Raw genomic sequence first — 27,865 nt, forward strand, 5'->3', positions numbered from 1 at the left:
AGCTGCAGCTCCAGTAATACTCAAGCAGCTTGAAGTCATCTAGGACCAAGCAGCCTGCTTGGATGGCACCCCATCCACCATCTTAGACATTAATTTCCTCCACCATTGACCCATGGCAACAGCATGTACTAGAAACGGACTACGAGGTCTCTTCAGTGGCACTGTCCAAACCTGGACAAAGTTATGGGTCAAGGAACAGCACAACCTGCCAGCACCCCTACAAGCCACACATCATCCTAGGAACTATATAGTTATTTGTTCACTGGGTTATGAATTTGACCTACCCAGCTCCACATACTGCTTCCCACTCAAGATAACAAGCCAGTTTGCTAGATGGTGGACCTGTCAGAGCCATAAGCCATAGTTAAGACTCTGGAGCATCTGACAAAACAGACTGCTGTTTCCCACCCAAAGCTCTGACCATAACCTGTTACATCCCTGCCAAAATAACCAAACTGTTGATTGAGGGGTACACATTGGCCAAAGCACAGTGGATAAGTAGTGCCATGGGATCTTTTCTTTATCTACCTGAGCAAGCAGATGGGGCCTCCATTTAATATTGTACCTGAAGGAAGGGATCTCTAACAGTGCACTACTCTGCACATAAGTATTCCAAATTCACGTTTTCCATCCGACTGAATGCTAGTTCCTCTGTGAGACATCACAGTGAAGCTTCTAAAAGAGCAGGGAAACTTTGCACATAATGCACACATCTGGAAACTGCTGTTCAATTTAATCCTTAGCAGTGATGTGATGCTCACTATTTTAACTGCAAAACAGGGGCTATTAATTCATATCCCATTTTATTATGGAGCAGTATTAATACTATTCCATCTACCTGGTCACAGATCAAACACGCACACAAAAGGTGAAACTGATCTTTCAAATATACCTACTGCACCAAATAAAATGCAAATTCCTTTGTGAAAAAGTGAACACAGTTAAAAGAAGCCTCCTTCAAATAACATATTTATTTGTATCACAAGTATGCTCACATTAACACTGCAATGAAGTTACTGCGAAAATCCCCTAGTGCAAACAATCAATTCCACTGGTCATGTAGTTTCATTAGTAGACAAGGTTAAAATGCTTTACAAGACTAAATTAAGTGGTCCAGTTATTAATGGGAAATATCTCTCATGACCACAGAACCTCTACATTGCAGGAATTCATCATTCAGCCCACTGAATCTTCATCAACTCTACAAAAGAGCATCTCACCACCACCATCCCCCCACAACCCCATGCATTTACCATAGCTAATCCACCTATCTACACAATTTTGAATACTAAGGGGCAATTTAGCATGGGCAATCCACCCAACCCACACTGACACAGGGAGAACATGCAAACTCCACACAGTCACCCAAGGCTGTAATCAAGCCTGGGTGTCTGGCACTGAGATAGCAGTGCTGTGCCCTGTCACCCAAAGTCCAAGTGGAGAATATGGCAATATTTACTTTCCATTAGTTAAGCTTTATCTTTATCAAGCAAGTAACTATACACTTGATGATAACAATATTAATGCAAAATTAAAGAGGCATAGATCTGCCTTAGCTCTTAAGCCTTGGCCAATGGTAATTTAAAAAGTCAAACCAGAGGGACAAAGTTGAAGGGGCTTCTATTTCACGCTTATGCGACAGAACCCAAAGATGCGACACAAAGATGTGTGGGTTAGGTTGATTGGCCATGCTAAAATTGCCCCTTAGTGTCCTGCGATGCTTAGGTTAGAGGGATTGGTGAGTAAAATATGTAGGGATATGGGGGTAGGGCTTAGGTGGGATTGTGGTCAGTGCAGACTCAATGGGCCGAATGGCCACTTTCTGTACTGTAGGGTTTCTATGATTCTATGAATCCATTAGGATTCAGCCAAGAATATCCTGTTCACTAAAAGCAGGACAAATCCGACCAGGCCAATATTCACTCAATTAGTCTACTCCTGGTCATTAGCACAGTGATGGAAAGCATAATTGAAAGTAGAATTAGAATTAGAAACTTATGCTCTTTCTAGTCGAGAGAGATGAACTTAGTGGATAATTAACATACAAATACAGCAAGTTTTCCAAACTAAGGAATGCTCAGGATGAGATGCCATTTGTGTGAAGCAGTGCTGTAGATTAACCAAAAAGGTCTGCAGATTCGCAACTATGTCTTAATCGAATAAATTTGGAGCCAACTTGCATATTAACAACATGCATCATGAACTGTCTGTATTTTTTTTCAGCAAAATACAACCTGTGTGGAATCAACTATGACTACAATATTAAAAATGTTTTCAAATTTATAACAAATAATTGATAAATTAGTCCTACAGAGAACTTTCAAGTATAATAAAGCAACAGTAAATCATAGTTGAAACCGGTTCAATTTATGCTTAAAGTGCATTCATTTGCCTGGATATTGAATCAATAGATCATTTCCTTACCTGATTACAGGTGTCAGCCAGTGAATGTATAGCTTCTGAAAACATTGATGCAGACCCTGTATAAATCCAGGCAAGCAGTTTGAAGATAAAATTCAGCCCATTGCTAGAGAGTGGGGTTAACAAAAATAACATTGACAGATAGAAATATGGGACTTCTGTACTTTGAAGGAACAATTGAAAAGCAAATTTTTAAGGTTTGTTTTCACTTTAGCCAAAGCAAGAAAATTAATTTTGATTATCAATGTGCCAAACAAACTAGAAATGGAACATCAGTGTACAATTTGGCCCTGAAACAAATTTCATATTATCTCAAGGGACAAGCATATATGTTAAGGCCAGCTCACTAAATGGAGAATTTTCTCCACTATCCTACAGGTATTCGCTAACTCTGGTTTTTGGGACAGTAGAATGGTACACAGCATCATGCATAGAAGGGAGAAGAGGCAGAGAGAATACATATTTACCATTATTTTGTTCTTTATGCAGATTTTTATCCAATCCAAGTTTTAAAATAAAATAAACTTTAAAGACAAAACAATGCCTTACATGCAGATTGCAACCATCACAACTTTTCCAGGTCCCTGTAAGAATGGTGTTGACTTAGTTGAGCGAGGCTAAAAGGAAAAATTAAAATGCAACTTGTATTATTATAAAATAAAACATACACTAATGCAGTTCTCTAACTTGTGAATATTTTACCCCTACCCATGGCAATCCTTTATTAGGTGAAATTTATCATGCCACTTTTTTTTGATTAATAAAATTCAACAAACCAGCAATTACAAACAAACATTATGTATTTTACATACACCTACGCTTTGCTTCCTTCAAAGCATACAAAAGGAGGTGCTTAAGAATGCCCAAAATAAAGAAGGCAAAGGAGAGTTCAGTGCTGCATGGCATCAATCTTTAACAAAAGCAGCATGACCAATAGATATGCCAACAGCTTGAGAAAAAGTTACTACCAGCTTTGATTTTTGCATAACCAATTAATTTGTTTCTACATTTATAACATTACTACAATGGAGTTGCTTTTACTGATTGATTATTGCATAACTGTTAAGTCAAATCATAAGAAAAGTAACAAGAGCTTTGATAACTGCAGTGATTGACATATAATCAAACATTTCTGCAGCTCTTCGTTCCTTACTAGTTAAATTCAGTTATGATGGACAATCGCAACATTTTGGATAACTAATATTCAGATTATCAGGGTGCTCTGGTTAAATTATGCAGTGTATCCTTCCTAATTACAAGAATTAGCTTGGAATATTTTAAACATAAGCAAAACAAAAATGACTGAAAATAAAGTTGTCAGTACAGTATTTTACAGGAGCTAAATAAATTGCAAATGGCATCCATGTGCACATTCACATACTTGCTGAGTATTTATTCAATGTGCATGTTGCCTGATATTCAACAATGAAAGCCACCTGAACATGTTGCACCAAACTCACTTCCACATTTCCCCCTTCCTTTGCAGAGCAAAATAAAACATAACCAGAGGCCACAACACCCAACTAGCAAGAACAGGCATGGCTGCATATCTTCAAACTAATGGGAGGAGACAATGTTTGCAAAGACTGGAGCTGAAGCCATAGTGAGAAAGGAGACTGAAACCATATCTTTACATTGCACATATTGTACAATCTACTTTTCCAATTTACACGCTGCAGCTGATGTAAGCATGCATCGTGTTTCTTCCCCACCCTGCCTCACTGCAACGCTATCCCAGCGCCCTCCTTTTGGATAACCAAGAACGTACAATCTGACTGGCAGTGGTGAAAGGGCAAAGGCCATGATGATATAATTTGCTATCACAATTGCAGCCACTGTAGTACAAGTGTATCTGGCATAGCAAGGGTTAAAATGGAACTGGGAAACAGTATCAGAGTGTGATGTAAAGAGACAAACGATGTGAAACTAGAGTCAGGTGCAGACTGGACAGAGACCTATGTAGAGTAAATACAGAGTTAGCTCATAGTTGTGTGTTGTTAATAAACAATGTTCTACCATACAAAACTCAGGACTTCATGAGACACAAAATAAACCCTCACAACAGCCACCAGCTGAGAAACATGGGTCAGAAACAACTGTGTTAAACTTAATGAAAGGTAATTACAAAGGAATGAAAGCAAAGTTGGCTGGAACAGACTGGGAAAGGAGCTTAGCAGATGGTTGATAAGCAATGGCTGACATTTGTGAAATAGTTCATAACACACAATAAAGATTTATTCTAGTGAGAAGGAAGGATTCTAGGAAGAGGAAGAATTCTAGGAAGAGGGTAAAATCAATCATGGTTAACTAAGGAAGTTAAGAAGCGTATTAGACGGAAAGAAAAAACATACAATGCGGCAGATTATGGTAAGCTAGTAGATTGGGAAGTTTTAAAAACCAATAGAAGATGACCGAAAAAAAATAAACTATGAAGATAAACTAGCAAGTATTACAAAAATAGACAGTAAGAGTTTCTTTAAATATATACCACGGTATAGAGCCACCAAAATGAACACAGAGAATGAGACTAGGGAATCAATAATGGCAGAGGAGGTAAATAAATACTTTGCATCAGGCTTCATGATGGAAGATACTAGTAACATTCCAAAAATACTAAATACTCTGGCGGCAAAAGTGGGGGAGAAAATAAATACAGCTACCACGAGAGAAAAAGTACAGGGAAAATTAAAGGCTGGTAAGACCCCTAGCCCTTACAGGGTGCATTCTAGGATACTGAAGGAAATAGCTACAGATATAGTTGATGCAATAATCATCATCATCTGTAAATTCTGGAAAGTATCAGAGGATTGGAAAACAACCAAAAAAATGGAGACCAAAAAAGGTACCTATAGGCCAGTTAACTTTACATCTGTCACTGAGAGAATGTTAGATTCTAACATAAAAGGAGGTAATATCAAAGTATTTAAAAATACATGTTATAGTCAAGCAGAGTCAGCATGACTTCATGAAAGGGAAATCATGCCTGCCAAATTTATTAGAGTTATGTGAGGTGGTAATGAGCAGGATAAAGGAGAACTGGCAGATGAAAAAGCAAGTACCACACAAAATGCTACTTTTTAATAAGAGTCCATGGTGTAGAGGATAATACAGTTGGGATAACAGGGGAATTTTCAGGATGATACAAGGATCAGTGCTGGAGACACAATTATTTGCCACATATATTAATGATTTGGACAAGGGAAGTAAATGTATTATTGCCAAATTTGCAAAAAAAGGTGGGAAGCAAGAGGAGAGGATGACAAGAGTCTACAGAAGATATAAATGAGTGGACAAAAGCTTGGCAGATGGAATGATGTAAGAAAATGTAAAGTTATGCACTTTGATAGGCAAAATAAAAGAGGTGAATATTATTTAAAATAGGAAAGACTGCAAAGAGCTGCAACACAAAGGAATTTAAAGGTCCACGTGCACAAATATATTGTGTGCAGTTCTGATCACCTCACTATAAGAAGGATGTGGAAGCGTTGGAGAGAGTGCAGAGGAGATTTACCAGGATGCTGGCTGGTTTGGAGGGTAGGTCTTATGAGGAAAGGTTGAGGGAGCTGGGACTTTTCCTTTTACAGCGGAGGGGGATGAGAGACGACTTAGAGGTTTATAAGATGATAAAGGGGATAGATAGAGTGGACGTGCAGAGACTATGTCCTTGGGTGGATGTAGCTGATACTAGGGGGCATAACCATAAGGTTCATGGTGGAAGATATACTCAGAGTGGCTGGGGTGTGGAATTCACTGCCTGCTGTGATAGTGGAGTCGGACACTTTAAGAACTTTTAAGCGGTTATTGGATAGGCACATGGAGCACACCAGAATGATAGAGAGTGGAATAGCTTGATTTTGGGTTTGAACATAGCTCGGCACAACACTGAGGGCCAAAGGGCCTGTACTGTGCTGTACTGTTCTATGTTTCTAAGTTGCAAACAAAGGCAAGTTCAGCAGGTTACAACGAAGGCGAGTGGAATGTAGGCCTTTATTTCAAGGGAATGGAGCATGAAATAGCTAAAACTATACAGGCACTACTTAGATCACACCTGGGATACTGTGAATAGTTTTAGTCCCCTTATCTGCATTGGAGGCAGTCCAGAGAAGGTTGATCCCAGACTGGAAAGATTTTCTTTGGCAAAGAGGCGGAGTATGTTGGACCTAAACTTATTGGAGTTTAGAAGAATGAGAAGAGACCTTATTGGGACACGTAGGCTGGAATGTTACTGTCCCCCTGGCCACAGGAATTGGAGCAGGTGAGAGGCAGACCATGGAAAGGTCCACTGAATTCAGGCGGGATCTTACGATTGCGGGATGAATGAGGCTGTAAAATCCTGCTCATTGTATTCTCATGGGGTTGACAGGGTAAATGATGCAAGGTTGTTTCCTTTGTAAGAAACTCTAGGATCAGAGAGCATAATCTCAGAGTGAGGAGTCGTCCATTTAAGACAATTGAGAAAGAATTTCCTTCTCAAAGGGTACTGACTCTGTAGAATGCTTTTTCACAGAGAGCTATACATGTGGGCGATGAAGTACGTTCATGGCTGAAACAGACACTTTTAATCGTTAAGAGAAGAGTTATGGGGATATGGTGGAAGTGGTCAACATTATCATATCAGGTCAGTCATGATCTCATTGAACAGTGAAGCAGATTTCATGGGTTGAATGGCCTACTTCTGCTCCAATCTCTTGTGGCCTTATACAGACATTGCTATCATTTGAGGGATGTGTAAAGTGGGACACAAGTCATAAATAGCCTGCACATGGCATTGGGATAATGATCGTAGAGGTGCCAGTTCAGAGGTGAGCTTTCACACTTCAGAGGAGTTTGCTTCAATGGTAGCTCACAAGCTTGATGGGTATACAGAATGAAATGCTTGCTGCATTATTAGACCTACCCAAAAGTCTGTGGTCAATGCCAGGGAGCATGGAGGAGTACAGCATCAAGATGGCACAGGGCTTTGCAGTGCTTGAATTGCTCAGGATAGTTTGTGGCTTGGAGGGGCTCTTGCCATGATATTACCATGTATCTGCTGCAATGTATCATGTGGATGGTACACATTACTGCCATTGTATTGGTGGTGGGGTGAATGTTTAAGGTAGTGAGTGGGATGCCAATAAAATGGGTTGCTTTTCCTGGATGGTAATCAGCTTGAGTATTATCGGAGCTGCACTCATCCAGACATATGGACAGCATTCATTACCACTCTGACTTGTGCCTTGTAGAGGGAGGGTAACGTAGGCTTTGGGCATCAGGATCAGAGTTGCTTGCTGCAAAATTCTCAGCCTCTGACCTAATCTTGTGGCTACAATACTTATATAGCTATATATACACATACAGGATAGATACATTTCAGAAACGGTCTTACCATAGTGTTACCCAGAAACTCTCTGTATTCCCGCATTAACTTCTGGCTCTTGAAAAGATCTACAATGGAGAAATGATATCAAATAATATCCGTTTTGTACTAGAACACAAGTTCAATGAATCAAATTAATCAGGTCCATGACATTGCATTGCAGGGATTCTGAAAAAGTACAAAAAGTATTTTAAGACTCAGTGATGCAAGTGTTTTTGATGGATTCTGAGAAATAGTTTTCTTACTCACTTAAAATTGGCAATATATTCATTTTCTTATACAACTGATGTATATGAAAGTAATTAGATGTTTCTAACAAGGACAAAAGGATGCATTGCTGTAGATGTGGGAGTCAGTCGCATGTTGGCCAGGGCAGGTAAGGGTGACAGACTTTCTTCCCTAAAGGGCATCAGTGAACCAAATGGCTTTCTTTAAGAATGCTTTCACAATCATTAGACATTTAATTCCAGATTTTTTTAAAAATGGATTCAAATTTTGCCATTTGTCATGATGGGATTCAAACCCAGGACCCCAGAGCACTACCTTGAATCTCTGGATTACTAGTCCAGGTAACAATACTATTAGCTCCCCAGTAAAATCTAAATGAGAATAGAAACTTAACAGTAAGTTGTATTTACATAGTCAGTGATTTTTGACAGAGAAAAACATTTCTGTAAGAAATTCAGAGATCTGAGGCAAAAAGATACACATTAATCATCTACTTAATGTTCACCTAATCTTTCAATTTTTAAAAAAAAAAATCTTCTTTTTGTTGCAATCTCTCCAATTTGAGATATTATTTGAAAGAAATAGTGTTTAAGGTTGGGGGAGAAGGTAGGAAAAGGAAATACAAATTACTCATTGCAAGCCAGTGCGGACGTAATGGGCCAAATGGCCTCATATTGTAATCATTCTGTAATAAAATGATCACAAGCTGATGCTGCAAATTATCCTCAAATCGTCTACCTGTCCATCTCATATTTGCATTCCCTCTACTGGCTACAGAGTTGAAAGGCAAAAATGTCATTCCTTTCTTATTTTCTGGCGAGGTAGGAGGCATAAATAGGAAAAGCAAATATTGCTATTAGCCCACTCCTGTAAGTTACAAACTAAAAATTACATTTTTTTCCATTTCTGACTCTACGTTACTCCAGTCATTTTCACCTGCTGCCAAAATGCTTAGCAGCCCAACTGACTCAAACTCCAGTTATGTATATTTAACCCCAGGATCTTTTGCTGGCCCAGTGAGATCTCTGGGCTTTCCTGCTGTCCCACTGATTTGTCACTTTATTTAATTAATTAATAGATCCTTTAGATCTTTACAGCCTCATGTACTTACTGTGGGGAATTTCTTGTTCTTGGCAAACTATAATGTTAATTACATTTTATTAATTAACTTTACTCAATTGTGTTCTCCTAACAATGAAATTTACTTTGAAATTTTACTGTGCGCCTCAATTTCATTTTTCTTGCTTTAGGTCTACTACTTGTTCCACTCAATGCAAACTGCTTTTCATTTCCATATAGTTTTTCTCCCTTTTTTCCTATTTGACTTACTGAATTTTTCCTGTTCACTTTCAACATAGCCCTCCCTCTATGCTTCTTACTGGCTCTCCACATCCATTTTAGTTTCTTCTCTCTCTTCACCAATTATATTTATTTTAAACCACCATCCCTCAGCTTCCCGTTCCTGCAGGACTCACTGCAGATTCCTCTCAATTATTCTTACATTTTTAAGCTTCATGCATAATTGATCATTTCTTACCTATCAAATTAATTACCCACATCGATCTTCATTATTCACTTCCCCAAAATACTAAGTAAATACTTATTCCTGTGAATTATGCTTCCCCATACCTATACTTCAAATACACTGTCCATTCCCACAGGCCCCTCAAATTACCCAAATTCCTCCCTAACCATGCATTACTTTCCTTAAGCTTCATATTACCAACTAGGGGAGTTTAATCTTTATTTCTGATCAAAGTAGCAATAGAATTATCATTTTGTGAGGCTGTATAACCTTCTACTGATCTGGTTAGTTCAACAACATTGGTGCTCACTACAAGTTTACAAGCTATTGCATTAGATTTTAAATATCATATTTTTTCAACCAATGTTTTATAAGTACTGGATTTCAATCAAATTACATACAAAATGTTCTAATCAGCAGAACTACCTTGATGACTCAAAGTATCTTATGAAAAATGTGAATCAATTCTTTCTGATTCATCAACTTGCAAACTTCAGTCTTCAAAGCAGTGGCATCTGTCATATATCTTAGTACATATTTACAGGCAGTGCACCTATCTAGTACATATTTCACATTTCTTCAGCTCTTACCAAATGGAATAGAAGAACCAGATCAAACATCTTAATCACATTTTAAACATTGTAGAAATATTCCTCACACAAACTTACTTTCTTTATACGCAATTTCTGCATTTTGACGCTGTTTTTTTGCCCTTGCAAGAGCTTCTAGGCTACCATGCACCTCTAGAGCCCTTAAAGAAATGTTGAACATCTGTTAGAAATGCTGTAATCACCTCTTATGAATGTATTACATTTTATATCTCAACATGTAAAAACCAACGTTCAAGAATGTTTTGTTTTTAGAATTATCATATACACATGAAAGCATTATCTTAAAATCAAGTACATTTGGTTTTGTTAGCTGTGCTCAATCAGGAAATGTGGATGCGTGTTTCCACATAATACTTAATTGTTTCTATTTTTTGATGAGCACAAATATTTTTCATGGAAGTGTTTGCAAAACTTCCTAATATACTTGTTTGCAAATACATAGGACAGTTCATGTGTTAACATTACAGGCTGCAGAAGTTAAAGAATGGACAAAGAGGGTTATGCGACAGAAAACAAAGGATAAGGGTACATAATTTTGTTGGATTAGTATATAGAATGCACTTAAAAACCATTTAGGTACCATTTATTTCCAATTATGTAAAGGATTTAGAAATAGGCAGAATGGAAAGATTCCTAACATTTTGTTTTGGCAAAAGTGTGTGTTTAGGGTAAGTTGTGTGATGAAGAATGCAAATATGGTTTAGTGAATTGATACATGACAGATCCAGTTCAATGGAAAGAACTTGCACTTACATAGTGTCTTTCACAGCCCCAAGATGCCCCAAAGTACTTTACAGCAAATGAAGAATTTCTGAAGTGTAGTCACCATTGTAATCTCTATGATATGGCTACGAATTTGCACACTGACAATGGCCAAATAATCAATTTTGGTGATGAGAGTTTAGCAATAAATACTAGTCAAGACAAAGAAGAGTAATATATAGAACATTTTGGGAAGTAGAAGTCAAGTATATGCTAAATAATAAGACTTTAGGAAAATTGGAATTCTGAGTTTGAAACATGGGGGGCATGGAATACAAAAACAAAATGGTGATATTAGTTAGTCCATGCATCACAAGGCATTGCCTTCTGGAGAATGCAGCCATGGAATAGGAATTACAAACATTTGAAGAATTTGAGTTAATAATAATGAAGAAATATACTTAAATTAGAAAAAAGTTAGGGTACTGATCAGTTTAAAGGGTACCTTAAACAGGCTTTCAAAATTATGAAATGTTCTGAGAAACTATATAGTGATAGATTGGTGAACAAATCGGTACAATTTCAGGGTCAAAATAAGTTAGAATAAATACTGGAAGGTTAAGAGAGCACCGAATGTTTGATCACAATACATTGTCATGCCATAGACTATTGGATACATTTTGCAAGATCCAGTTCTCTGGAGGGAAAATGGGATGAGGAGTTGAAAGACGGTGCAGAGGGACCTCGGGGTCCTTGTGCATGAGTCGCAAAAACCCAGCTTGCAGGTGGTCAGGAAGGCTAATGGGATGTTGGCCTTCATAGTGAGGGGGATTGAATATAAAAGTAGGGAGGTCTTGCTGCGGCTGTACAGGGCATTGGTGAGGCCGCAGCTGGAGTACTGTGTGCAGTTTTGGTCGCCGTACTTACGCAAGGATATTTTGGCCTTGGAGGGAGTGCAGAGGAGGTTTACTAGGCTGATGCCGGAGTTGAGGGGGTTGAGCTATGAGAGGCTGAATAAACTAGGCTTGTACTCGTTAGAGTTTAGAAGAATGAGGGGAGATCTCATTGAGACGTATAAGATGATGAATGGGATGGATAGGATAGAGGTGGAGAGACTTTTCCCGCTCAGAAAGGACAGTAGGACTAGGGGGCACAGCTTCAAGATAAAGGGGGGGGGGGCGGTTTAGAACGGAGTTACAAAGAACAACCCAGCACGGGAAACAGGCCCTTCGGCCCAACGAGCCCGCGCCGCCGCATCCTCCTACACCTACCCTGCCCTGCGTGTCTGCAAGTGGAACCCCTAACTTAGCCAGATTCAGGGGAGAATAGTGTCAATTTGGTAAACCAATCAGTCTAATAGCACATCTTTGGGGTGTGGGAGGAAACCGGAGCGCCCGGAGGAAACCCACGCAACCACAGGGAGAATGCGCAAACTCCCACAGACACAGGCCCAAATCCATGTATCTGCACAGCTAGCAGTGCTAGTCACTGAGCTGTTGCGGCGCCCGTCTACCGGTCCAGGATCAAGCACACACACCGGCACGAAGTACTAGGCCACTCCCGGAACCTCCAAGAGCAGCCCATGCACGACCCACCGTGTGCATGCCCCTTGTTTGACAACAAGGTGGACCTCCATCTGCGGAATAAAAAGACAAAAACGTTAACACATAAGTCTGCATTTCCGGTGTCTCCCGAGGCTCTGAACCTATTTAATACCCCCTACTATAACCCTCCATCCTCGTTTCGCTCATGTGTCTACCTAAGTAAACCTTAAACAAGTCCAATGTTCCTGCCTCCACCACCCTACTTGGTAGCGTGTTCCATACTCCCACGACCCTCTGCGTGAAGAACCTTCCCCTCACATCCAAATTATACTTCTCCCCCCTCACCCTTAGATCATGACCTCTCGTAATTGTACCCAGTCTAGGGAGCAGCCTCTCACTACTGACTCTATCTATTCCCTTCTTTATCTTATATACCTCTATCATGTCTCCCCTCAATCTCCGTCTTTCCAAGGAGAAAAGTCCCAGTTTCTCCAACCTTTCCTCGTAACTCAGTCCTTCCCATGCCAGGCAACATCCTGGTAAACCTCCTCTGCACCCTCTCCAGAGTCTCCACGTCCTTCCGGTAGTAAGGTGACCAGAACTGGACGCAGTACTCCAACGTTCTGTACAACTGAACTGAACTGTACAGTTGAGGAGGAACTTCTTCACGCAAAGGGTGGTGAATCTCTGGAATTCTCTGCCCGTTGAGGTGGTGGAGGCTGCCTCGCTAAATATTTTTAAGACGTGGGTTGATGGGTTTTTGATAAGCGAGGGGATTAAGGGTTATGGGGAGAGGGCAGGAATGTGGAACTGAGGCACGACAGGTCAGCCATGATCTTATTGAATGGCGGGGCAGGCTCGAAGGGCTAGATGGCCTACTCCTGCTCCTATTTCTTATGTTCTTATGTTCAAACGTACACTGGAAATCTTTCTTTTCACTAATTTCAGCAACCAGGAGATACCATCATGCTAATTAAGATAAAGGAGATATCATAATACTAACCAAGATAACAAAGATGTCAATTGGTTCATTCACCGGTCAGTGCTAAGTAAATAAATCACAAATGGGACAGTTTGAGGACAATAAAAATATCCTTGGTTTCCTTTAGCTAGGATATCCAATAATCCATAAATGGAAAACGCAAGCATGTAGACAGACCTGAAATTAACTGCACTGTCTTTCAGAGTTGATAAATGTGGCAAAATTTACTTTTTAAGCTTACACATGAAGAAATAACTCTTTAGAATGCTTTGTCCAGAAGGATCTAAAGCATAAAACATGGAAGGGTTGAGGAAAAGAAAATGTACAGCATGTTGAAACAGATAAATGCACCACTTGCTCATAATGTCACTGTGCTAAAAATGACACTATTCTTCAATCGCTTCAAATAGTAACAACTTGTTAAATGATTTTCCAAAAAGAGAAGTCCTCAAATTCAACTGTTCCATCGGGGCCATTATTTTCAGCTTGGCATATATTAAAATTGCGTGTGAAGGTATGCTATCATCATCTAATGCAACTTCTTCTCACCCACTCTTGCAGTTCATTTAGTCCTGCATCTGACTCTAAAATATTCAAAAAAAAATCTAGTCCAGATTTTTTTCTTAAATTAACAGAGCATTTTAAAATATCCCGTCAATAGAAGTGGCAGATGATGAAATAAGGTAAATGTCAACAAGAGATCGGTGTTGGAAGGACTTCTTATTTAAACTGATTCTGAAATGAAAACATTTTAAAGACAGTACCTTGCGTTGGCCTATTGAAACTGTAGTTAAGCTTTTAAAAATCTCAAAAATAATTGTTCATTAAGATACATCTTCAAAAACATGTGCACACAATTACTGTGAAAATGAAATGCTGTCAAAATGATTACACAGCTGCAAAGGTGAAAGGTGTAGTTTATTACTGCTTACATTCCCTGACATGCCAATGTCTTAGCAGATAAATGCACTGCTTGGTGTCAAGCCAGAACTGCGATCCCAGGATTAAACCCCAGCCAGTGGTTAATTATAGAGTCACAGAGACTTAGACTAGAAACAAGCCCTTTGGTCCAACTTGTCCACGCTGTTCCATTTTTACCATGATGTGTACTTACGCAAAGATATTTTGGCCTTGGAGGGAGTGCAGAGGAGGTTTACTAGGCTGATGCCGGAGTTGAGGGGGTTGAGCTATGAGGAGAGGCTGAATAAACTAGGCTTGTACTCGTTAGAGTTTAGAAGAATGAGGGGAGATCTCATTGAGATGTATAAGATGATGAATGGGATGGATAGGATAGAGGTGGAGAGGCTCTTCCCGCTCAGAAAGGACAGGAGGACTAGGGGGCACAACCTCAAGATAAAGGGGGGGGCGGTTTAGAACGGAGTTGAGGAGGAACTTCTTCACTCAAAGAGTGGTGAATCTCTGGAATTCTCTGCCCGTTGAGGTGGTGGAGGCTGCCTTGCTAAATATTTTAAAGACGCGGGTTGATGGGTTTTTGATAAGCGAGGGGATTAAGGGTTATGGGGAGAGGGCAGGAATGTGGAACTGAGCCACGACAGATCAGCCATGATCTTATTGAATGGCAGGGCAGGCTTGAAGGGCTGGATGGCCTACTCCTGCTCCTATTTCTTATGTTCTTATGTTATGGAGTTGCCAGCATTGGACTCTCACAATAGGTTAAAGTCCAACAAGTTTATTTGGTAGCACGAGTTTTCGGAGCACTGCTCCTTCATCGTCTGAAGAAGCAGCACTATGAAAGCTCGTGCTACCAAATAAATCCGCTTTTACCATTCAGCTAGACTCAATTGCTTGTATTTGAACAATCTCTCCTATCCGCATCTTACCCACGTAACTGTCTAAACAATTTTTAAAAGACAAAATTGCAGCCGCCTCTAGTAGCTTGTTCCAGACACTCACCACCTTCCAAGTGAAAGAAGTGTCTGTCTGGATCCTTTTCTATCTCTCCCCTCTCACCTTAAACTTATGCCCTCCAGTTTTAGATAATCCTACCTTTGGGAAAAGATGTTGACTACCTACCTTATCTACGAACCTCATTATTTTATAGACCTCTATAAGTTCACCTCTAACCTCCTACATTCCAGAGAAAAAAGTCCCAGTCTATCCAGCCGCCCCTTAATGACTCAAACCATCAAGTCCTGGTAGCATTCTAGTAAATCTTTTCTGCACTCTTTTCAGTTTAATAATATCCTTTCTATAATAGGGTGACCAGGACTATACAGTATTCCAAGTGCGGCCTTACAATGTCTTGTACAACTTCAACAAGATGTCCCAAGTCTGTATTCAATGTTCTGACCAATAAAACCAAGCGTGCTGAATGCCTTCTTCACCACCCTGTCCATCTGTGACTGCACTTTCAAGGAACTATGGACCTGTACTCCTAGACCTCTTTGTTCTATAACTCTTCCCAATGCCCCACCATTCACTGAGTAGGTCCTTCCCCGATTCAATCTACCAAAATGCAACGCCTCACATTTATGTAAGTTAAACTCCATCTGCCATTGATCAGCTCACCTGCCAATTGATCAAGATCCCATTGCAATCCTGGATAATCTTCTTCACTGTCCACTATGCCACCAATCTTGATGTCATCTACAAACTTACTAACCATGCCCCATAAATTCTCATCCAAGGCATTAATATAAATAACAAATAACAGTGGACTCAGCACCAATCTGAGGAACACTGCTGGTCACGAGCCTCCAGTTTGAAAAACAACACCCTACAACCATCCTGACGTCAAGACAATTTTGTATCCAATTGGCTACCTCATGAGATTTAACCTTATGCAACCTATCATGCAGTACCTTGTCAAAAGTCTTGCTATGTAATGTCAACTGCATCACCTTCATTTTACCCCTTCAAAAAACACAAATTGATAAGACATAATTTTCTACACAAAGCCATGCTGACTGCTCCTAATGATTCCTTGCCCCCCAATGCCTAAAGATCATGACTCAGGAAAGCTTTGAAGAAACTTACCCAGTATAGACATTAGGCTCATCAGTCTGTAGCTCCCAGGCTTTTCCCTGCAGCCCTTCTTAAACAAAGTTACAATCATTGCCACCCTCCAATCTTCAGGCACCTCACCTATGGCTGTTGTGACTCAAATATCCCTGCTCGGGGACCTGCAACTTCTTCTCTAGCCTCCCATAACCTCCTGGGATACACTTCGTCAGGTCCCGGGGGATTTATCTACCTTGATGCACTTTCAGTAACTCCTTCTGTGTAAGATGTATACCCCTGAAGACATCACTACATTTCCCTACATCTATGTCTTTCTCAACATTAAATACTGATGAGAAATATTCATTTAGGATCTCATCCATCTTTTGTGTATTTGCACAAAGATGACTTTGTTAATCTTTAAGAAGCCTAGTTACTCTTTTGCCCTTTATGTATTTGTAGGAGCTCTTTGGATTTTTGTTTGCCTCATCTGTCAAAGCAATCTCATGGCTCCTTTTCGTCCTCCTGATTTCTCACTCAACTCTTCTCCGACAACTTCCATACTCTTCAAGGGATCCACCTGATCCCAATTGCCTACAATGTCACATGCCTCTTTTTTGACCAGGGTCTCAATATCTGTACCTTTGGTGCACACCATCCATATCTGGATAAAGGACTGGTGGACGAACAGAAAGCAAAGAGTGGGGGTAAATGGGTGTTTTTCTGGTTGGCAATCAATGATTAGTGGTGTGCCTCAGGGATCAGCGTTGGGACGACAATTGTCTACAATATACATAGATGATTTGGAGTTGGGTACCAAGTGTACTGTGTTAAAATTCGCAGATGACATTTAAGATGGATGGAAGAGCAAAGTATGCAAAAGATGCTGAAAGTCTGCAAAGGGATATAGATAATAAAAGTGGGCGAGGGTCTGGCAGATGGAGTACAATGTTGGTAAATATGAGGTCATCCATTTTGGTAGGAACAATAGTAAAATGGATTATTTAAATGGTAAAAAATTGCAACATGGTGCTGTGCAGAGGGACTTGGGTGTCCTTGTGCAGGAATCTCAAGGAGTTGGTTTGCAAGTGCAGCAGGTAACTAAGATGGCAAATGGAATTTTGTCCTTCATTGCAAGAGAGTTGGAGTTTAAAAACAGCGAGATGATATTGCAACCGTATAAGGTGCTGGTGAGGCCACACCTGGAGTACTGTGCACAGTTTTGGTCTCCTTACTTGAACGGATATACCGACATTGGAGTGGGTGCAGAGGAGATTCACTAGGTTGATTCCGGGGCTGAGAGGGTTGGCTGAGTAGACTGGGGCTATACTCATTGGAATTCAGAAGAATGAGGGGAGATCTTATAGAAACATAAGATTATGAAGAGAACATAAGACATAGGAGCAGGAGTAGGCCATCTAGCCCTTCGAGCCTGCCCCGCCATTCAATAAGATCATGGCTGATCTGTCGTGGCTCAGTTCCACATTCCTGCCCTCTCCCCATAACCCTTAATCCCCTTGCCTATCAAAAACCTATCAACCCACGTCTTAAAAATATTGAGCGAGGCAGCCGCCACCACTTCAACGGGCAGAGAATTCCAGAGATTCACCACCCTTTGAGTGAAGAAGTCCCTCCTCAACTCCGTTCTAAACCGCTCCCCCTTTATCCTGAGGCTGTGCCCTCTAGTCCTACTATCCTTTGAGCGGGAAGAGCCTGTCCATCTCTATCCTATCCATCCCATTCAACATCTTATACGTCTCAATGAGATCTCCCCTCATTCTTCTAAACTCTAACGAGTACAAGCCTAGTTTATTCAGCCTCTCCTCATAGCTCAACCCCCTCAACTCCGGAATCAGCCTAGTAAACCTCCTCTGCACTCCCTCCAAAGCCAAAATATCCTTGCATAAGTGCGGCGACCAAAACTGCACACAGTACTCCAGCTGCGGCCTCACCAGTGCCCTATACAGCTGCAGCAAGACCTCCCTACTTTTATATTCAATCCCCCTCGCTATGAAGGCCAGCATCCCATTCGCCTTCTTGACCACCTGCTGCACCTGCAGACTGGGTTTTTGCGACTCATGCACAAGGATCCCGAGGTCCCTCTGCACCGTCGCATGCTGCAGTTTTTTGCCATGTAAGTAATAATCCTTCCTACCAAAGTGGACCACCTCACATCTGCCAACATTAAATTCCATTTGCCAGTTCCTGGCCCATTCGCCCAGCCTATCTAGATCCTTCTGCAGACTCTCCACACCCACCAATCTTGGTGTCATCTGCAAATTTCGACACCATACACTCGGTTCCCTCCTCCAGATCATCTATATAAATGGTGAATAGCTGAGGCCCCAGCACCGACCCCTGGGGCACTCCACTAGTCACCAACCGCCAATCCGAATAGCACCCATCGACCCCCACACACTGCCTCCTATTTGACAGCCAATCCTCTAGAGAATAGATGATAGAAGCAGGGAAGTTGTTTCCACTGGTGGGTGAACCTAGAACTAGGGGGCATAGCCTCAAAATAAGGGGAATCAAATTTAGGACTAAGTTGAGGAGGAACTTCTTCACACAAAGGGTTGTGAATCTGTGGAATTCCGTGCCCACTGAAGCAGTTGAAGCTACCTCATTAAATGTTTTTAAGGCAAGGATAGATACATTTTTGAACAGTAAAGGAACTGAGGGTTATGGCGAGCGGGCAGGCAAGTGGAACTCAGTCCACAAAAAGATCAGCCATAACTTTACTGAATGGCACAGCAGGGTCAAGGGGCCAGATGGCCTACAGCTCCTAGTTCTTTTGTTCTTGTGTTCTATCCCCCGAGTCATCCAGGGTTTTCTACTTCCACCAGCCTTGCCCTACACTCTAAAAGGAACATGCTTCCCCTGAGTCCTGGTTAACACACTTTTGAAAGCCTCCCCTTACCAGGTGTCCCTTTGCCTTCCCACAGACTCCCCCAATTAACTACTGAAAGGCCCTGCCTGTTACCATTAAAATTGACCTTGCCCCAATTTAGAATGTTAACATTTGGGCCAGACCTATCATTCTCCATAGCTATTTTAAAACTAATGGAATTACTGTCACTGGTCCCAAAGTGATCCCTCACTAACACTTCTATCACCTGCCCTTCCTTATTTTCAAGAGGAGGTCAAGTTTTGTCCTCTCTCCTGTTGGGCCATCCACATACTGAGTGGGAAATTCTTCCCAAATTACTTGATCCAATCCAAGGCATCAACAGGGACAGTATAATTGGCTTCAGGATCTTTGGGTTAGCAAGACAAAAATTCACAAGAGCTCCCGGTTCGAGTGGAGTGCACTGTAAGCCACTTATCAAAGTACCTTCAAAGACTGTCAGCTACAAATTAGCTTTACACAAACAACAACCCATATTCACCGGAGAGGAAAAAGTGTAAAAGAGGGCATGTTTTAAAAAGTACTAGTATTTATTGCCCATCCCTTCTTGTCCTCGAGAAGCCAGTGATGAGTTGCCTGCTTGAACTGCTGCATTCTGTGTGATTCATGTACACATACAGTGCCATAAAAGAGGGAGTTACAGGATTTTAACATAGCAACAGTGAAGGCATAACGACATAACTCATCGTAATTCCCCATCACAGCCATGTGGTTGGGAGATCTTGGTGTTCGTGGGTGCCTATTGCCTTTGTCCTCCTAGCTGGAGGTAGAATTCCTACAATGCAAGAGGCTGCCATTCAGCCCATCAAGCCTGCACTGACTGACAGAGCATCCCATCACTATAACTCTACGTACTTACCCTGCTAATCCCCTTACCTACACATCTTGGGGTACTAAAGGGCAATTTAGTATGGCCAATCTAACCCGCGCATCTTTGGACTGAGGGGCGGAAACTGGATCACCAGGAGGAAACCCACACAGACATGGGGAGAACAAGACTACTCCACACAGACCCAAGGCTGGAATTGAAGCCAGGTCCCTAGTGCTGTGAGAAAACAATGCTAACCATTGTATAACTGTGCTGCTATAGAAGGAGCCTTGGTGATGAGTTGCTGTAGTACATCTTTGGGATGATACACAATGTCACTGTATATGGATGGTAGACAGTTAATGTTTAATTTCGTGGACATGATCAGATGGACTGCTTTGATCTGTATGGTGTTGACCTTCTTGAGAACTGCACTCATCCAGGCAATTGTGGGGTATTCATCTCATTCTGGACATGTGCCTGTAGATCAGGAGCTATACTCACCACAAAATTCCCAGCGTCTGATACGCTCGGGTAGTCACTATTTATATAGCTGGTCCAATTAGGTTTCTGGTCAATAATATTTTCTAGAAAGTTGATGGTGAGGGATTTATTGATGGTAATGCCATGAGATAATTGTTGGAGATGGTCATTGCCTAGTACTTGTTTGGCATGATTATTTCTACTGGTCAGTCCCAGCTAGATTATTCTCCAGGTTTTGCTACATGCGGACAGTGTTTCAGTATGAGTAGCAACTGAATACTGTAGAATCATCAATGAACATCCTCACTCCAATCCTACGATGGAGGGAAGGCCACTGATGAAGCAGCTAAAGATGGCTGAATCTAGGCTACTACCGTGAGGAACTCCGTTAACAATATCCTGGCCCTAATATGATTGGCAACAAGTAACCACAACTATCTTTGTGCTAGGCACAACTCCAACCCCGGTATTCCCTGATTTCTACTGGCTTTGATTTTGCTGGATTCCTTGATGCCATGTTTGCCAAATGCTGCCTTACTGATTTTCACCGTAACTTCAGCAGTGTTAATGGAAGCCTACTTGTGATACTAATTAAACTTAAACTCTCATTTCACCTCATGTATTGAGCTCTTTTGTCCACGTTTGAACTGAGGATGTAATGAGATCAGGAGCTGAGTTAGAGGAAATTCAAACTGAGCATCAATAAAAATCTATGTTATTGCTACCAAGTGGTGTTTACCCAATGTCAATGACACTTTTCTTCACAAAGTAAACTGATGCAATGAAAATTGGGTGGATTGGATTTGTCCTGCTCTGTGGTCACAATGAACCAGAACAATTTCCCACACTGGGTGGAAACCAAAGCAAAGATGAATTAACTGAAGGGGAACTGGACAGTTAGGCGAAGAGAAAGAGCAGGCAGGGTGTGGTTGCTAATCAAAGAGTCTGGTGGGCTGAGGTGCTTTTGTTTCAATGCAAGAAGTGTGACATGCAAGGCAGTTGAACTTGCAGCTTGGATTAGTACTTGGAATTATAATGTTGTTGCTATTAGAGTTTTGGTTGAGGGAAGGTCAGGATTCGCAACTTAACTTTCCAGGATATAAATGTTTCAGGCAGGACAGAGGGGGATGTAAACAGGGTGGGAGTTGCACTACTGGTTATTAGAAAATCACAGCTGTACTGTGGGAGGGCACATACAGCAAGGCAATACGGGTAGAACTCAGGAATAGGAAGGATGTAATCACAATGTTGGGGGTTTACCATAGGCCACACAACAGCCAGCAGGGGAGAGAGAGGAGGGAACAGATATGTAGGCAGATTTTGGCAAGGTGTAAAAGTAACAGGATTGCTGTGGTGGGAGATACTAACTTCCCCTATATTGACTGGGACTCACTTAGTCCTAGGAGTATGAATAGGGCAGAGTTTGTAAGGAGCATCCAGGAGAGCTGCTTGAAACAGTATGTAGGTAGTTCAAGTAGGGAAGTGGCCATATGGACCTGGTGTTGGGGAATAAGCCTGGCTGGTCAACATTTTAGTAGAGGAGCAGTTCGGGAACAGTGACCACAATTCAGTAAGCTTTAAGTACTGATAGATAAAGATAAGTGCAGTCCTCAAGTTAAGGTGCTAAATTGGGGGGAGGCCAATTACAACAATATTAGGCAGGAACTGAAGAATGTAGATTGGGGGCAGATGTTTGAGGGCAAATCAACATCTGACATATGGGAGGCTTTCAAGTGCAAGTTGATAGGGATTCAGGACTGGCACATTCCTATAAGGACGAAGGATAAGTATGGCAAGTTTTGGGAACCTTGGATATTGAGATATTGTGAACCCAGTTAAAGAGAAAATGATTTTCAATTTGTCAATGCTAGGAGACTGGGAACACACGAAAATAGAAAAAAAAACTTGAGTAAGGAGGGCTAAAAGGAGTCATGAAAAAATCATTGGCCAGCAGGATTAAAGCAAATCTAAGGCTTTTTACACATAAAGAGCAACAGGGCAGCCAGGAAGAGCATGGCCCACTCAAGGACAAGGGAGAAGGACTTGGTGGATGGGAAAAGCTATCTGGGAAGGGTATCTGGGAAAGGCTGTGTAGATAGTTCAAGTCATGTTGAGATCAAAAAGGAGCAGGTATTGGGGTTCTTGAGAAACATTAAGATAGACAAGTTCCCAGGGCCTGATGGAATATACCCGAGAATAACGAGAGGCAAGGGAGGAAATTGCTGGGGCCTGAGAGAAATCTTTGTATCCTCACTAGCTGCAGGGAAGGATTGGAGAATAGCCAATGTTGTTCCTTTGCTTATGGCGGCTAACAGGAATAATCTAGGTAATTACAGGCCGGTGAGCCTTACATCAGTGGTAGGGAAATTATTGGAGAAGATTCTTCAAGACAAGATTTATTCCCACTTGAACTACTATGGACGATTTGTTTCAAATTTGTCAACCATTATAAATTCATTGCATAACCTCTCTGACCTTGATAACTAAATTTCATAAGTCTCAGAAGTAAATTAAGGGTGACTTTTTTTTCTCCTTGTTTGTTATATCTCTCCACCTTAATCCCATCCGTATTTCCAAATTTTTATTTAGTTTCTGTTACATCATTTCAATTCAATTTATATTTACTACTTTATTTTTTCCTGGTTTGAATTCTATAGGCAGAATTTTAATTGCCAAGGGGGGCAGGTACAGGTGTGAAGCAGAATTGAGTCCTTGAAAAAAATGCCAGGATATCACAAACCCACCATGGTTCTGCTCACTTCTGGCTTTTACTTGGTGTATTTGGAGGACTGTGGGAAAACCTCCCCGAAGCTGTGAGGTTCACATGTTTAGAGAGTGAATTAATTCTGTTTTTAAACCTGAATTCTGGCCTGAGCAGCCACCGAAGGTTTCATGAGCTGTGAGAAACTCACGAGGGTCAAGAAGAGAGTACAGCTGAAAGTCATTGATCAATTAGACTAAGGCTGTCAGAATGCTAACCAATTGTGATCCTTCCTAGGGTTGTTGAACTAAGTGGACATGTTAGCAAGAGGCAACATGGTTTTGTGAAGGGGAGGTCATGTCTCACTAACTTGATCAAATTTTTTGAGGGAGTGACGAAGATGATTGATGAGGGTAGGGCAGTGGATGTTGTCTACATGGACTTCAGTAAGGCCTTTGACAAGGTCCCTCATGGCAGGCCACTATAGAAGGTGAAGTCGCATGAGATCAGAAGCGAGCTGGCTAGGTGGATACAGAACTGGCTTGGTCATAGAAGACAGAGGGTAGCAGTGGAAGGATGCCTTTCTGAATGGAGGGCGGTGATGAGTGGTGTTCCTCAGGGATCAGTCTGTTATACACACACACAAAAATAAATGATTTGGACAAAAACATAACTGCTTTGATTAGTAAATTTGCAGATGACACAAAGGTTGATGGTTTTGCAGATAGCGATGAGGACCAGAGGATACAGCAGAACGTAGATTGGTTGGAGGCTTGGGCAGAGAAATGGCAAATGGAGTTTAATCCAGAAAATGAGAGGTAATGCATTTTGGAAGGTCTAATACAAATAGGAAATGTACAGTCAATGGCAGACCCTTAACAGTATTGACAGGCAAAGGGATCTGGATGTACAGGTGCACTGGTCACTAAAGTGGCAACACAGGTGGAGAAGATAGTCAAGAAGGCATACTGCATGCTTGCCTTCATCGGCCAGGCATTGGATTTAAAAATTAGCAAGTCATGTTGCAGCTTTATAGAACCTTAGTTAGACTGCACTTAGAAAAGAGCATTCAACACTACCAGAAGGATATGGAGGCATTGGAGAGGGTACAGAAAAGATTTACCAGGATGTTGCCTGGTATGGAGAGCATTAACTATGAGGAGAGGTTGGAGAAACTTGGTTTGGTCTCACTGGAACAACGGAGGTTGAGGCGACCTGATGGAAGTCTACAAGATTATGAGGGGTATGGGCAGGGTAGATAGTCAGAAGCTTTTTCCCAGGATGGAAGAGTCAATAACCAGGGGGCATAGATTTAAGGTGTGAGGGGCAAGGTTTAAAGGAGATATACGAGGCAAGTTTTTTTAGCCAGAGGGTGGTGAGTGTCTGGAACTCGCTGCTGGGGGAGGTAGTGGAAGCAGATACAATAGTGAGTTTTAAGGGGCATCTGGACAAATACATGAATAGAATGGCAATACAAGGACATGGTCCCTGGAAGGGTAGGGGGTTTTTAGTTCAGTCAGGCAGCATGATCGGTGCAGGCTTGGAGGGCCAAAGAGCCTATTCCTGTGTTAAATGCCTGTATTATAGCTGAAGTGGAACAGCAGGCTAAGTGCACAGCTAGTTCTGGAGCACAAACCTTCAGTCCAATAGCTGCGTTGTCAGGATCCACAGCCTTTGCTATATCAGTACCCTAACTATTGAGACCGATGGAACAAATGGAATAGGCACAATCTCCATAGCATACTTTGTCTCACCCACATTGATCTTTACTGGGCTCACATTCTGGTTACAAATCTTAATACAGCCATTAATCTTCATGACATACTGCAGTAAAAGCATCAAAATGGTCAAACCAGAATCTTTTAAATTTTGAACATTTTTAAAATTGTTTTCAACCAAAGCATGTTGTTTTGGGAATGTTCTACCTGACAATGTGATCAAGTTTTTACTGAAATTGGATTCTAAAAGAAATTGAATACTAAAAAAAAGGGGTGAAGGACTATGGGTAATGAACAGGAAATGGTATTAGTTAGCAGTTCACAGAAGGCCAAATAGGTTACATCTACTGCCCTAAACTCTAGAACTTCTGAATTCATCAGGATGCAGTAGGTTAATCAGACTTAACCTCTTCACAAGTCCATACCAAATTGCTTGTTTATCCAAGTGCTCTGTCACTCTGATCCTGGTGACAGATTCCATTACTCTCCCCACAATTAAACTGGCAAAATTAGTAGTTACCATTTTTCTCCCATCTCCTTGGATAAGAGTGACATATGTACTTTTCAAGTGCAAAGAAAAGTATTCCCAAATCTAGAAAGCTTTGGAAAATTATGGCTAACACATCTGTAATGTCCTCACCTATTTCTTTTAATACTCTGGGGTGGAAACCATCAGGTCCTGGAGTGTATCTTAAGTTTCAATTTCCTCATTACCATTTTTAATGCATATTAAATCCACCAAGTTCCTCCCCTTGGCTTTATTTAAGGTTCCCTTGTACCGCTGGTATTTTATTCTCCACTGTAAAAATAGATACAAAGCACTCAATTTAACAATCTACCATTTCTTCATTGCCCATTGCATCTCACCTATATCTGTCTTTATTGGGCACACATTTCCCGGACACTTTGCTGAAAGCTATGTTTTTATACCCATTAAACTCTTTTGGACTCTTATTGTCTTTTATAGCTCTCCATGTCAGGTGGATTGTCATTTTACCGTACACTTTTTTTTGAAACCTTAGTTTTTTTTATTTGATGCCTGACTATACTGTTAATTATAGTCACTGAACTACAGAAATTGAACCTTTGAATTCAGTGTGTTACACTAGGTGGTACTTTGAATATTTCTCACTTTTTGCAAGTTTATGAATTAACCATTTAGCCCACACTACGTGGTAAATTCATTTTACATCCTATGGAAGTTTGCCTAATTAAAAAAATTGCTTTACAACTCTGCCTTCTCTCTCAATTCCAATAACAAATTCAAAAGCATTTGCAGCACAGAAACAATGCTTGGACTTGTTAGATTAAAGGACATGCTTAGATGCCATTCAAGCCTCTTTCCCATCCCTCTTCATCTAATCTCATCAATACATCTTTCTACTCCTTTCACCCTCGTACACTTCATCTGGCTTCTCCTTGAATGCATTTTTGCTATCCACCTTAACTACTCTCGAGATAACATTCTCTCAGTAAAAAAGCTTAATCAGAATTTTCTATGGGACTTATTCATAACTTATGGTTTCAACTACAAGTGGAAACCTCTTCCTTACATCTGTTGTTTCAATTCCTTTCACAACCTTGAGGATTCTTATCAGGTCACTCTTAAGTGTTCTCTCTTCAATCTTTCCTGGTGTCACAATCTCTAGTACATAAGTTTAGACTAATTGTTCACAGTACTCCAATTTGGAGTGGGCAGCACAGTGGCACAACGTGGACAGCACGGTAACACAGTGGTTAGCACTGCTGCTTCACAGCTCCAGGGTCCTGGGTTCGATTCCCGGCTTGGGTCACTTGTGTGGAGTTTGCACATTCTCCTTGTGTCTGCGTGGGTTTCCTCCAGGTGCTCCAGTTTCCTCCCACAGTCCAAAAATGTACAGGTTAGGTTGATTGGCCAGGCTAAAAATTGCTCCTTAGTGTCCTAAGATGCGTAGGTTAGAGGGATTAGTGGGTAAATATGTAAGGATATGGGGTAGGCCTGGGTGGGATTGTGGTCGGCGCAGACTCGATGGGCCGAATGGCCTCCTTTGCACAGTAGGGATTCTATGATTGATCTAATTGGGGTTCTTTACAAATTTAACATTTCCTATGCTTTTCCAATTTTATCCCTATGGAAATGGACGCAAGTACTTTGTTTGCTTCTTCTTACAGCATTTAGTGTCAATACTTGAAGCAATTCAATCATTTTTTGATCAATGATCATAACAATCTCAGTACGGAAATCTATTAACTAGTTCTGGCACGTTACTCATCTCTGATTAACAGTCCCAAATCCATTCCAGAAATTCATTGTCCTGATTACATGGGCTGTTTTGTTACTTTGTGAAATGTTATATCCTGCCTTTTTTGCCATAGATTTCATTGCATTTCATATTTTTACATTTCCACTACACCACTGTTTGCTGTGTGGAAACCCCACCAAAATGTCGTATTTTCTACTGTTCTTTAAAGATATCCATGTGTTTTTGTTGCCTCATTACCCTGAAATCTTTGTTATGTACATCAATAATATTGCTACTCATTTCACTCCTCATTCCTTCGGAATAGCTGTATTTGCATATCCACTGATTTTTAGATCGTGTGTGTGTGTGTATTGTGTACAGGACTCTTAATTGGCTAACTGATTCCACCCTACCCATATGCTCAGCTGGTCTTTTTCCTCGCTTTTAGACCAGTATAAAATTTCCCCCTTCCACTGCTCACTAGGATAGAGCAATCAGACATGGACTCTACCATTCTTTTCTTGCTCTGTTTAGAATTTCTGAGCATGTAACCAAACTAAGAACATGTTTGATATTCTAAAACATCCATTGGGAAATGCATTACTTTGAATTTTAGACAAGAATGTTCATTCTCAGACAATAAAATGATTTATAAATGCCATCTTACAGTGCAGTTTAATGTCCATTATAAC

General features: G+C 41.0%; 1 protein-coding gene across 2 annotated transcripts in view; it reads right to left on the reverse strand.

Annotated features, from left to right (window-relative positions):
- Positions 1 to 27,865, reverse strand: part of slc30a9 (solute carrier family 30 member 9) — a 103,470-nt gene that overhangs the window by 43,081 nt on the left and 32,524 nt on the right. For both annotated transcript variants that reach the window (XM_080188164.1, XM_080188157.1), the window contains 4 exons: positions 10,202 to 10,284; positions 7,790 to 7,848; positions 2,971 to 3,038; positions 2,425 to 2,527 (listed from right to left, as the gene is read on the reverse strand). In XM_080188164.1, the coding sequence (XP_080044290.1) occupies positions 2,425 to 2,527; positions 2,971 to 3,038; positions 7,790 to 7,848; positions 10,202 to 10,284 (313 nt within the window). The remainder of the gene's footprint in view (positions 1 to 2,424; positions 2,528 to 2,970; positions 3,039 to 7,789; positions 7,849 to 10,201; positions 10,285 to 27,865) is intronic.

Source organism: Carcharhinus amblyrhynchos, chromosome 1 (genome assembly GCF_965287045.1).
Source record: "Carcharhinus amblyrhynchos chromosome 1, sCarAmb.v2.hapA, whole genome shotgun sequence".
Classification (NCBI taxonomy): Eukaryota; Metazoa; Chordata; class Chondrichthyes; order Carcharhiniformes; family Carcharhinidae; genus Carcharhinus; species Carcharhinus amblyrhynchos.